Raw genomic sequence first — 13478 nt, 5'->3', positions numbered from 1 at the left:
TACATGAAATCTGTGGGTCAACAATCGAAAGGGATCATCCATGTGATGAGACTACCTAAGACCTTAATCATATCGTGAGGGGCTACCAGATTAAGATTATCTTACTCACTTATGAACATAGTTTTCTCAAATCACACACTATGGGGTGTCATACCCAAGACTAGCTCTACCCAAAATTTCAGATAGACTAGTAGGGTTAAATCCCTTAATAGAAACAATGCTACAATACCCTACAAGGTAAGTAGCGGTTATAACCCCTAGAATTAACAGTTAATAGCCAAGTATCAAATGAATTTTATACAACTACTAGCTCCTTCACAAAGGTGAACTCCCGCCATATAATCATGCTTATGAGAAAATGCATTTCACTAACTCTTATGTGTAATTCACAATTACCAACATGTTCCTCAATTTTTATGCTCAACAAGTATCAAGAATTATCATATCTCAATCATGCCTCATGTATTAATTTTCATGTTACCACATAAATCACATTAACATTATATGAAAACTCAACATGCTCATACACAATTCATCACCATGTATAATCCATAATTCATAATTAAGAGCATGCACATCATCATCAACCCTCAGTCTCATTATTCAAATCATGTCATATTATCTCATGAAAGCATAAACTAATATTAATATTCGACATTACAAGCAATCTTTCATATTCATTTCTTTACATGTGCCACAATTAACTTTGTCACAACTATAGTATCTCAATAAAGCTACATATGTATTACAAACAACAATTTCAAAATTTGAATATATATATATATATATATATTTGTCTCACAAACACAAACAATTAATTAACACACAAATACATAAAACAGATTTCTCCCCGTTACCTCAACTTTAAGATATCAAAAGTTACCTCCCAAGTTACAACACTTTCAAAGCTTGAATGGTGCTAAAAGAAAATTAATCTACATTTAATCATATTCTAATGTGTCAATAACATTATTAACACAAGTTTCACTCATATTCCAACACTTACTTATTTATTTTATTTTATTTCATTTTTTAAAACATTAGTCTTAACTTTTTGGGTTTAAAATTTAATTTTATATATTTGAACCTATCTATTTGGTCCAATAGTTTCCTTCACAATAATTTCATTAAAGTTTGGCTAAAATCATCATCCAAATAATTTTTTAATATTAAAATTTTTCCTTTTTATTCCAAACATACACACCTAAAAATTGCCAACTAAGTCTTAAGTCTAAGATCATTATTCTATGGTCATAATAATCTAATTTTTATCCTAAATAATCATTTAAACATCAATAAATTAATTTATATCTTTAGATTTAACTAAAAATTTACTCAAAGAGTTCTAGGGTTTAACCCAAAAGTTTCAAATTCTATTAATAAAATAATACTGTAAAATATTTATTATACTACCGACAATCTTAATAATCAAATTTTTCATCAAATATTCATCCGTCTTTCAAATCCTAAATCTTTCATAATCATTAAATCTAAAACTCAAAAGAAAATATAATTAAAAAAATATTTAAAATATTTACCTAATTTTAGAACACGTAAAATTTTATCTGAAATATTCTATTATAAAGCTCTACTTTTTAAACTAGCAGCCATCGGTGACTCGCACACCTATGTTTCCGCTCTCTCTATCGCGGATGAAGAGAAATGAGGGAAGGGAAGAGAAAATGAGATGAGAAGGGTGGGTGTGTTGTTTTTTTTTTTTTTTTAAAGGTGCGGATCCCACGTACAATTTTGTTTTCTCCCTATTCCTTAAATCAAGTACTCCCACGCACGGAGTTAGCAAATCTGTTCTCTCTCTCTCTCTCTCTGTTTCTTTCTTTCTTTCTTTCTTTCTTTTTTTTTTTATGTTTTATATATACGTACACACAGTCCATTTCCCATCTACTTTTCTTCTTCTTCTTCTTTTCTTTTCTTTTATGTAAAAATAATTTTTATTTTTTAAAAAATTATAACTTAAAATTTAGATTTATTTTAAATTAAATCCAACAATAATGTTCAGTTAAAATTATTTATTTTTAAATATTCTTTCAAAATTATTCCTTTTTCCTAAACTAACTTAATTAATTTTGAATTAAATTTTTGGAATGTTAAAGATTAGGACTCCCAAATACATTGTTCATCATCGTTGTGTTTGGTTGTGACGATCACCTTCTCGGCTACAAGATAATCAGAGTAAAAACCAACACCAAATTGGCCAATCATGCTCACATCCGTCCCGGCCTATGGTGCCTCCATAAATTCTTTAGTCCCAGATCTCGCAATAGTCCCTAGATTATTCACTAAATCTAGCGCACAATATAGCAGACGAATAAGTGATTAAGCTTATTAAAGGTGATGACCATGAGAAAAAAAAAATGAAAGAAAGGAAGGAAGGAAAAAAAATAAAAGAATAAATGAAGCGAAATAACATCTATACCTGCTTTAGTCATGCCGACTCCACTGTCTACGATGGAGAGGGTCTTGTTGGTTTTGTCCGGAACAATCCTGATGAAAAGTTCAGGCTGAGCGTCAAGCTTGCTCTTATAGGTGAGGCTCTCGAATCAAATTTTGTCCAGTGCCTGCGCAAGTAAACAATGTCAAAATCAGTGACTTCAGCCATTTCAAAATCACTTTTCTTCCACTAAGAAGATAAAGAAATCATGATCTGATTGAATATAGAAGAAAGAAATAGGGCTTACATCAGAAGCTTTGCTGATGAGCTCACGGAGGAAAATCTCCTTGTTACTGTAGAAAGTGTTAACGATGAAGCTAAGAAGTTGGTTGATCTCAACCTGGAATGCGAAGGTCTCAGACTCTCCAATATGCACGTCAGCCATCGCAATGCAATACACAAAATCGAATTTAGAGGTGAAGCACTTGATTAGCAGGGAATCAAAACAACACAACAAGATCGTCTTCTTAAGTAGTGCAGTTAGCAGAAGGATCAATTTATGCTTCGTGAGAGAGTGGGGTATAAATGGGATGAAGGTTCTGGTGGCTTCTTCATGATTTATGGATTTTCCACTTTCCAGACGCAGCAAGTAACCGAACCAAATTTGGCGGGTTCTAAAGCTTTCAACTAGGACTAGTAATTTAGGTGAGTCAAACTTATTCGAATCAAACTTAATTCAAATCAAGCTTATTTAAATCGATTTTAAAGTATTTTATCTTTTTTAAAAAACCTATTAGCTAAATTCTGCCCTAACACCTTCAACCTTATTTAGGCTGGCTCAAATATTCAAAACTTTTTAAACTTTTTTGTTATTTATTTCTTGAATCAATTTTAATCTTTAAATAATTATATTATGTATAAAATATTATTTTAACTTTAAAAGAATAAAATAAAAAATAATAACTTATCACATTTATACTTAAGTAACTCTGCTATTATTTTGTTATATTATGTGTAATTTATTCATAAATATTTCATTTATTTATAATTTAATGTCTTATTTGTTTCAATATTACTTTTATTAAGGTCATATATAAATATTTATATATTTTAAATAAATTATATTATTTTAATTATGAACAAGTTGATTTTAATTCAATAATAGTTAGATCACTAATTTAAAATCATTGCCTCAATTAGTTCAAAATTTTTAATAATTTTTAGATAAACTGTATTTTTTATTTTTAAGAATATGAGAAAAATAGTCATTATTATATTATATAAAATAAAATTATTTAATTATGAATAAAATACTATTTTTTTGAACTATTTTTTGTTAATTTATTCTTAATTTTTAACTAAGTCTAACATGAATAATAATTAAATAGTTATTTAAAAATATTGTTCTATTTATTATATTTATCTAGTAGTCGAGTTAGGAATTGTGCATGTGCCCAAATTTTATTTTTAAAATTATTTCTAATTTTATTTTTACTTTAAAATTAATTATTTTTATTTTTAAAAAATATAAAATATATTTTTTAAAAAACACAAATTATGTATAGGACTCAAAATTTTTTTTAAAAAATTTGAGTCTTAAAATATAAAAATTAATATTAAAATTTATTTTAAATATTATTTTGAGATATTTTATTAACTAAAAATAATAAAAATATAAAAATATAAATATTTTTAATTTTTTAAAAAATAACTATAGTAATACATTTAAATATATGATATTTTAATATAAAATGATATAAAATTTAAAGAATTAATTAATATTTTATATATTTTTATAAAAAAATATTATTATTTTTATATTTAAATTCAAATAAGCTTTAATATTAAAAAAATAGTTTTTTTAAGTGGGATTGGACTGATTTGTCAAGTTTCGCCCGACTTATTAGCTTCAGTTTCAATTACGGTTCTCTGTTGGCTGAATCGGGAATCCAGAATTTTCTTATGATCTCCACGGCACCCTGGGCTCGAACTCGCAAGGTGAGTCTCCTCATGTCAACAATATGTGACTAAAAGCCCATTTATGTTGGGCCATAAAGGCCTTCTAACATGGTAATTGGACGGTGAAATAGGCCCAAACATAGAGTTGGATTCGTTTACTAGTGAAAAATGAAAAGCAAAATACTCCCTTCATTTTAAATTATAAGATATTTTTTAATAAAATTTTATATAATAATAAATTTTATTAAATATATTTAATAAATTTTTCTTTTAAAAAAATATAAACTTCTCAAACTACTCATCACCTAATATATTGAAAAGAGAAGTAATGAAAATTAATTATAGAGAAAAAAAATGTAATATTAAAATTAATGCATTTAATGAAACATTAATCTATTCAAAGTATCTTATTTTGAAATAGAGAAATTTATTTAAAAATATTCTATAATTTAAAATGGAAGGAGTAATATGATCCAAAAATAGAGTTTTAAAGCCAAATAGTTAATGAGCAAGCCAAAAAGAGAGAGAGAGAGAGAGAGCAAGCACGGCATGAAGGTCACGTGGAGGTCGTGAAGTAGAAGATTGGAGATTGGAGAGAAGAAAAACTTGAGGCTTTGAGGCAGAGCAAATATCCCGTGACACAATCCTTAAAGCCAAAGCCACTCTCAATATGTTGCGCGTCGTTCTTTCCTCACTTTTATCTCCTCGCTCACGTTCCATTCTTCCCCTTTTACAGTTGAACCTGTAAACATCTCAATTTCTATATTTTCGTCATATGTGACCTAGTAATGAAACTAGAAATCAGTCAATGTACTAGGTTAAGGATTAATGATCAAGGTCGTAGTTAAATAATAATTAAATTGAGCATAAATAAAATATTTTATTAAATTGATTGAAAAATTAATTTAACTATTTATTAATTCAATTAAATGGATTAACCTGAATTTTCATACTATCTAATATCACCCAATCCCTACCTGTTCGCTGCAGCCAGATTATCTCATTCATTTTGGCATCCAACGCATGCCAATAATTAAACCTCTTTAAGACTTGGATTGTGGATTTATTAACAATTATATGCACATGACATCTTTTCTAAAACTACGTCTACAGCCACTTCGTCAATATTAGTTGGCTCAGCCACGCCCAAAGGGTCTGCGCATTTTATGTCAACGAATTTGAAGATCTAAATAATCATATTAGAACAACCAGTCAAATTCTTTTGCCAAAATATTGAATACATTTTTCCGCCGCAATTGAATACTGATCTACAGTACATTGTCCTCTTGTTCATAAATTCTCATGCATTACAATATTATGACTTATGTCTGAATATGTAATATAAAAAAAATTGTCTATTTATCAAATTAATCCGAGGTGGAAACTGAATTTGATCGACAAACTCAAAAGATTCATGCATATATTTTCTAAATAAAAATAAATTAAAGTAATTGGGTCCTTTATTTAAACCGTCTCCTTCACGTCACGGATTTTCACATCATTTGAGATCACAAGCCCCCAAAAAAGCAACGGTGCAAGAGAGGGAAACTTGTCGACATTGCAGAGATCGTTTCAACTACTTCAATTGAAAATGCTCGCTGCTCCTCCCGAGCTCTGATAATCACCATTTCTCTTGGCTCTTGTATCCACAGGCTCACGCTCGAGCTCCAAGCATTCTGCCCCCCGGTGGAAGTCCCATTTTGGGTTCGATTCCAGCTTCGAACATGACCTCCAAAGAATCAAGTTCTGCTGCTTCAACCGATAGTAAAATCAAAAGAGTTCTTACTCATGGGGGTAGATACGTACAGTACAACGTCTACGGGAATTTGTTCGAGGTCTCGTCCAAGTACGTCCCTCCCATTCGCCCAATCGGTAGAGGCGCTTATGGTATCGTTTGGTGAGTTTTTGGCCCTTCAGAGGTTCCTCTAGCTTCGTCCTGATCACAAGCTCTAAATTTCTGGCTTCTGATTACTATTAAGCTATTATACAGGCGATGATAGGAGTCGAGATGTATAGCTTTGATATTTGTATTGGAAGTTGTTGCTCATATATCGATATGGATTTTTGCGAAACATAAGAAACTTGCACATAATGAAAACAAAAATGCTTGAACATCTCAGAAATAGTTGGTAGAATCTGGCTACTTAATGAATGAAACGGAGGTCAATCAAGTGTGGATTTTTAAGTCAGTTTTCAAGGTTTATTTTTCGCCTTTCATGGTCATATCAGACTTAGAATTAAGGAGCTATAGCCATACGTGGTTGACCATTTCTTTGCATAACAAAAGTCCTTTCTTTTTAGTGCCGCTGTCAACTCAGATACGCACGAGGAAGTTGCCATCAAGAAGATTGGTAACGCATTTGACAACATAATTGATGCTAAAAGGACATTGAGAGAAATTAAGCTCCTTCGCTACATGGATCATGAAAATGTTAGTATTCTTTCCTTCTATCTATCCTCATTGGCTGAACCGATAGTATGGTTGTTCCTGATAATGTGAGTAGTTATTTTGACGCAATTGTTTTATTAGTTTATATTTATTATTGAATATTTTCTTTCTCCGATGCTTGCTGAATCTATTCAAAAAAATCATCAATCAGACGCCACATTTTAGTATTTCAAAGGTTGAGCGGCAAAAATAAAAAAAAAAAGACAAAAACAAAAAAAAAAAAAGAAAAGAAAGGATGACCTCACCAAGTTCCTAACTTCCTGTAATTGTCTTAACGAGTATGGATCTTTCAAGGTGTAAAGTCTAATAAAGTGCCTTTTTCAAAGAGTTTGTGTGTGTGTGTGAGAGAGAGAGAGAGAGAGACCTAAATAGTGAGTGTAATAGAATAATTTTTTCTGTCTTTTCACTCTTCCCATTATTTTTCCTTATCGCTCTTCCCTTAAAATTTCTTTACTGGTTTTGCACTTTATGGTATACAAACTGTCAAACTCTTCTCTTTACTATCTTTGCCACGAGAAATTTAGCAAAGTTCTGTTTCAAGTTTACCTGATGTAGAGTACAAATAAATTAGGCTGCTCTTTGGACGGAATAATTTCATATTTTATTGAAAAGACCCTGAAACTGACTCAGTATTGTTGGAAAAACTATCACTTCATACAGTCATATAAAATTTGAATCATCTAGTGTATCATGTTAGATTTCCTCAGACCTGAACATGAAAGAGTCATATGTTTTATCAGTTTCTCTAAGCTTGGATTTTGATCACTGTGTATTCTTGTGTTTCTCTTGAACTATTGCCCATTACTCTCCTTTTGGATTAGGTTCTTGAAATTTCTACCATCTTTTGCAGATCATTGCCATCAAGGATATAATAAGACCGCCCAAGAAGGAAACCTTCAATGATGTATACATAGTTTATGAATTGATGGACACTGATCTTCATCAGATAATTCGTTCTGACCAAACTCTTACTGATGACCATTGTCAGGTTAGGCTCCAATGATGTTTTAAAATTTTAATTGCACGTCTTTAACTTCTACTGGCATCTAACTTGTGTTGCTCAACAGGATTAATGAAATAATTCTACTCTTGCATGTTTGCAGTTGGTTAGGGCACTCAACTAAGAATGGGTTAATGCTTGTATATCTCCATAAAATTGGAATAGAGTATGATGCATTCTTTATAAATCATATAGAGAATCTATGAAAGTGATGGTATTATTAGGATATTGTGGACTATGTAAATATTTTGTTTAGATTAAATTAGAAAGTGATAGATTTTAACTTGAAATATTCTGACTTGGTGAATCTCATGTTGAGAGATAATATTCCTTTATTCGGAAGTTTTAAAATAACAGAACGTGGCTGAGATAAATAGGTTGTATTGAATGTAAAATCTCCCTTTTTTTTCTGAAAAAAAGTAGAGGATTAGTTTTATGACAAATAAGTCAGCAGCAGTCCCTGCCTCACTATTGATCCACTTCAGAAGTATTAAATCTTGACTTATGCTTTTTCTTGAGTTTGAAGTTATGCAAGGAATTGATTTTTGTAAGTTCTGCAGTACTTTCTATACCAGCTGTTACGGGGCCTGAAATATGTGCATTCAGCTAATGTCTTGCACCGTGATCTTAAACCCAGCAATTTACTTCTGAATTCAAACTGTGACCTTAAAATTGGGGACTTCGGTTTGGCAAGGACAACAACTGAAACTGATTTCATGACAGAATATGTAGTCACTCGGTGGTACCGAGCCCCAGAACTGCTCCTCAATTGTTCAGAGTACACATCTGCTATTGATGTTTGGTCTGTTGGTTGCATCTTTGGTGAAATTATGACCAGAGAACCTTTGTTTCCTGGAAAGGATTATGTTCATCAACTAAGGCTTATAACAGAGGTATAGTTCAGCGCTTCCTTATGAAGTTGTAGTTTGATACTTACTAGATTGAATTACATATCTCTGCGTGACATGGTCAAGTGGTAGTTAACCAATAACATCCTCATCTTGCTTATGGAGCTGGTCAACACCTGCAAAGCTTCCTTGCCAAGGGAATTTTCTTGGGAAAGAAGGATAAATCTTTGAGGCTGAATTTGTTTTGAAATACTGCCCTAGTAAGCCTTCAGTCTCTTCGACCTTGCAACATGCGCTCAAGGTCTCCTTGTTGAAGCTACAAGAAACAAGAAACCATTGCATTTCTCATGTTTCCTTTTTCTGCCTATTCTTGCTTTGGAATCCTGAACTTTAACACGGCTTATTATGAAAATTCGATTATCACAGTTGCTGGTTTTCAAAAGTATTTTACACTAACATTGGCTGGAAAAGCTTTTATATATATTTGTCTAGAACTGGCACTCGTCACCGTATTGAAACAAAAGGTCAGGCCATTCCGGGATTCTTCCTGTTTGCTGTTTACCTTCCTGCCCCATTCGTTATGATTGATGAATTCAAACTAGTATTAGGCTACCTACACGCTCATCTTGAATGATGTTACTGTTAAGAGAATGCAAGGAATGTATAACGTCTGATTTTTATAATTCCATGTCTGCTACCTGTAACACCTCACGCATTCTGTTTACCTTTTGCTTAAAAGTTAATAGGTTCTCCTGACGATGCCAGCCTTGGATTTCTTCGAAGTGAAAATGCCAGAAGATATGTCAGACAACTTCCACAATGCAGGAAGCAAAAATTCTCGGCTAGATTCCCTAATATGTCTTCCGAGGCATTGGATGTTCTAGAAAAGATGCTCATCTTTGATCCCAACAAACGCATTACAGGTATGCCGGAAGAATTGGAGCTTCAACTTTCAAGCACATCTTTATTCTTTTCTTGGTAAATGTTATTTCCTTAAATTATTTTATTTTTAAGAGGTACTCTTACTTATTTGCAGTTGATGAAGCACTAAGTCACCCATATCTTTCATCACTTCATGACATGAATGATGAGCCAGTCTGTCCAAGGCCATTCAGTTTCGATTTTGAGCAGCCAACATGTACTGAAGAGCACATCAAGGAGCTCATCTGGAGGGAATCAGTGAAGTTCAATCCTGATCCAGCGCATCATTAGAAATTCTTACATATCTGTATAAATATAAAGAGATAAACTTTTCACCTTGGATACAGTGCTTCTCCTCAGCATCCAGATGTATTGCTAGGAATAGCATTCAACCTCTTTTCCTTGTAATGTAGTCATAAACCAACTTGGACATGAAGGGAAGATTCTCCGGAAAAATGGGCAAACACTGCAAATCCCATTGGATGTGATAGGCATCTATACAAGTTATATAAGCTATTGTATTATACTGAGTTTGCTTAAGTAGGAAAGGCCTTCGGGGAGCATTATAGGATAGCAAAAACTCTGGATTGATCATGGAATCTTCTTCCTGTTTCCTGACAATAATCTTGGAAGCTGTTTTGCGATCTCATCGTTTAGAAGCTCCATTTTTTTTCTCACACCGAAGACTTTTCTATTTTCCTTGTTTCAAGCCTTCAAGGCTAAATTTGTTCACTGATGCGAAGTTCGACTGCCAGTAGAACTCCATGGCTGGACTAAGAGCAACTATCATTGTTTCATGGAGAAATTTTTCTTGCACTCCTTGATAAGACTATCAAATAGTAATATAGCGTTCTGATGACAAAGATTGCTGCTTATTTTTCCATATTTGTTTTCATTCTACACTTATAAAATAAAAAAGGAAAAAAAATGAATTTTACACACGGTGAAACAAAATAAAAATTCATATAATCATTGACAGACTTTTTTCATTGTCTAAGTTGCTTGTTCAGAATTTTGCTCCGTTGGTGCCAGTTATATTACACCATGTACCTGAACTGAATCATTCCTCTTATACTGTCACAATTCACAAATACCTTCTTCCGTAAGTACATGTTTGAACCTGGAAATTATCGACGGGCAAGTGGTCTTCTGGGAAGGTACATGCCCCAACGTTGTCTGGTCCCTGGTCTTGTAACAGATAGCATGGTGCAGGAATCACTTCACTTGAAATGCCAGAAACATCAGTGCAAGTCCATGGAACTTTTTTAGCCTTCTTTGCTAGTTCAATTGTTACATTGGATATGCAGATTCCAGTAAAAGGGTCTCCAGATATACCCTCCAATCTTGCAGCCATGGTTACATTAAGTGCTATCACATCACGATAGTTAATATTCTGAATCATAGGCAGTGCATTAGGATCAAACTTATCATCAGCATGAGAGCCATAATTTCCGGTCATCCAAAATGCCCATTTCATGGTGTTCATGATCATCCTTCTCACATATATGTCCTTGACGTACCCGCCCCTTCCTACAGCAGTTTTGATCCTCACGCCTGACTCTGAATTAACGGCTACTATGTCCTCAGCCCTCACATCTTGGATCCCCCCTGACATCTCGCTCCCTAATGCAATCACAGCACTTGTCGGGGAAATACAAGTGAGTCGTCTGATCACCACCTGCTTCGTTGGCATTCCAAAAGCTATACCATATTCATCCCAACCACTCTTCACAGCCACACAATCATCCCCAGACACTATATAACAGTCCTCTATACGGGTGTTTGTGCACGAATCTGCATCAAAGGCATGAATCTTTGTCAGTTTGCACCCTTAAATAATCCTGACCCATGACGGCACGTGTTCTTATTGAGTGATATAACAAGTGGAAAAACAAATCTGTCACATAAAGAATGGATTTTTCTTCTATTTGGTCCAGTGAGTAGGTCATTAGACAAAAACTTTATGCTTATAGCTCTCTTCAATCAGAATCCAACAACTGACACTTCTATTGATGTGCAAACTTACCGGGGTTGATCCCATCAGTATTTGGAGATGTCACGGGCGCAAGAATAGTGATGCCTTGGACGACAACGTTGCTGCATTCATTATTTTAGATCAGAAAACTTTGAAACTGTTCAGGTTTGGAGTGGAAAAGACTGAAATGTTTAAAAACAGATCTAGCCGAGACAAAGAGGTGTAGTACCTGCTGTACACAGGATGGACATTCCATGATGGAGAATTAACCAGAGTGAGATTGGATATCTGGATGTTACTTGAATACATGATCTCAATCAAGTAAGGCCTGGTATATTTGAGCTGATTCTTGTGGAATTTTTGCCACCACAGGTCACCCTGTCCGTCAATTGTGCCATTGTCCCCTGAAAACAAATTCTTACTCAATAAATCAGAAGAAGCTAATTCTCTGTTGGAGTCATGGGAACATAAGTTCATTAATCACCAGTTATGATCACATCAGTGAGGTTGGTTCCAAATATTAGACTGCCAAACCTTCCGCCTTGGGCATCCCTCCCTCGACCATAGGATGGCAAGGGATCAATCACTGGCCAGTCAATTTCATCCTAATACGAAATTTCAATCCCAAAAACACATTCAAGCGCTTGAGATTATATGCTTTTAAACTGAGCACTTGCATATGGGGCAACAAACTGAACCTGAGAAGCAAGGAGCACTGCATCCTTATGGAGGAATAAGGTGAAGCGGCTAGTGAGATTGAAACTCCCAGTCAACCATTTTCCCGGAGGAACAAAGAGCTGAGACCCACCATTTGACGCACACTGGCTCAGATGATCTATGGCCGCTTGAAACGCTTTAGTGTTCAAAGTTGTTCCATCGCCCACTCCTCCAAATTCAGTCAGAGATGCACTGTAAGCTCTGCAGCTCATGGCACCGTACTGGAAATAGTGCAGTTCCCGAGCTCTACGGCTCTCCACCACAGTAAGGCTTGGCAAAGCAACCACAAGAACCAATAGCGATAATAAACCCATAACCTGCATATTTTCAAATTTCAGTTATCTCTCGTGTCCAATGGTATAGACTCAGACAAGAGAAAAGTCAGTTCTTCCACGATATATTACACAGCTAAAAGAGACAACAGACCACTAAAAGGCTATTGGTAGGGAAGAAGGGGACGTACCTGAGATTTTGTACGGTTGGGATTCATTGCTGGGATGGAAGTGGAGGTATTGTGGAAGAATGTGTAGGTATTTATATTGGTCTAGAGTCTAGATAATCAATATTTGCTCGACATGTGATTCATATCAGGAAGGTGAGCGATAAGAGGCAAGTTAACAAGTTCGATTCTAAGTCTCGTAATTTTCTTGGGGCCTTGATATTGTGAAATGAAGAGTTAATGTGTATTACACTTTAATTACTTGGAAACTATTATTTTGTGTGCTACACTTGGATCCTTATCCATGCTGTTGTATGGTATGTGTTTTTTCAAGGATAGGCACAAATCATAAGGTATTCATTGAAATAAAACGGGGAAGGCCTGATGAAGGAAAGGGGCAGGGTAACTAGTGAGCAAGAAGTGAGATGGATGAGTGAGATTGTGAGGTAGGGAGAGGACAGCGGAAGATGATTGGGCGGTTAGGCGCCGTAGTGGTGAAAGGATGAGCAAGAGCTTCAGATGCATTTTCACCATTTTAATTTCAGTTTCAGTGCTTGTGCTTCGCTGGATGTTCATAGCCAATTAATTGCCCTCTATGAAATGGTTCTGTGAAGTGGTGCACTATCCTCCAATGGTGGACCATACAAGGCACCAATTATTTTACTGAATAGAGATGAGAGATGAGACGGAGCGTGCATTCTATTCTAAGTTTCTAACATGAATGAATGGTCCAAATCTAGCCATGGAGAAGTAGGAAAGGAAGGTCCACAATGTCTCGGAT

The 13478-nt window shown here is 34.2% G+C and overlaps 2 protein-coding genes and 1 pseudogene across 2 annotated transcripts; 1 reads left to right on the top strand and 2 right to left on the bottom strand.

Annotated features, from left to right (window-relative positions):
• Positions 1-2112: 2112 nt before the first annotated feature.
• LOC129322039 (heat shock protein 83-like) lies at positions 2113-2834 on the bottom strand (annotated as a pseudogene).
• Positions 2835-5862: 3028 nt separating this feature from the next.
• On the top strand, positions 5863-10243 carry LOC129322163 (mitogen-activated protein kinase homolog MMK2-like). Its single transcript, XM_054968263.1, has 6 exons — positions 5863-6245; positions 6650-6779; positions 7648-7785; positions 8358-8690; positions 9385-9568; positions 9682-10243. The coding sequence occupies exons 1-6, from the start codon at positions 6073-6075 to the stop codon at positions 9855-9857; spliced, it is 1134 nt and encodes a 377-aa protein (XP_054824238.1). The 5' UTR covers positions 5863-6072; the 3' UTR covers positions 9858-10243.
• A 147-nt stretch (positions 10244-10390) lies between these two features.
• On the bottom strand, positions 10391-13245 carry LOC129322162 (probable polygalacturonase). The gene is made up of 6 exons (XM_054968262.1): positions 12722-13245; positions 12240-12575; positions 12026-12146; positions 11771-11945; positions 11593-11663; positions 10391-11360 (listed from the first exon to the last, which is right to left on the bottom strand). The coding sequence occupies exons 1-6, from the start codon at positions 12746-12748 to the stop codon at positions 10651-10653; spliced, it is 1440 nt and encodes a 479-aa protein (XP_054824237.1). The 5' UTR covers positions 12749-13245; the 3' UTR covers positions 10391-10650.
• Positions 13246-13478: the final 233 nt, after the last annotated feature.

This window comes from Prosopis cineraria, unplaced genomic scaffold, assembly GCF_029017545.1.
Source record: "Prosopis cineraria cultivar Desert tree isolate PC_DT_omini unplaced genomic scaffold, ASM2901754v1 PC10, whole genome shotgun sequence".
NCBI classification, from domain to species: domain Eukaryota; kingdom Viridiplantae; phylum Streptophyta; class Magnoliopsida; order Fabales; family Fabaceae; genus Prosopis; species Prosopis cineraria.
Note: the sequence above shows the minus strand (reverse complement) of the source record. Positions and strands in the feature narration are given on the sequence as shown.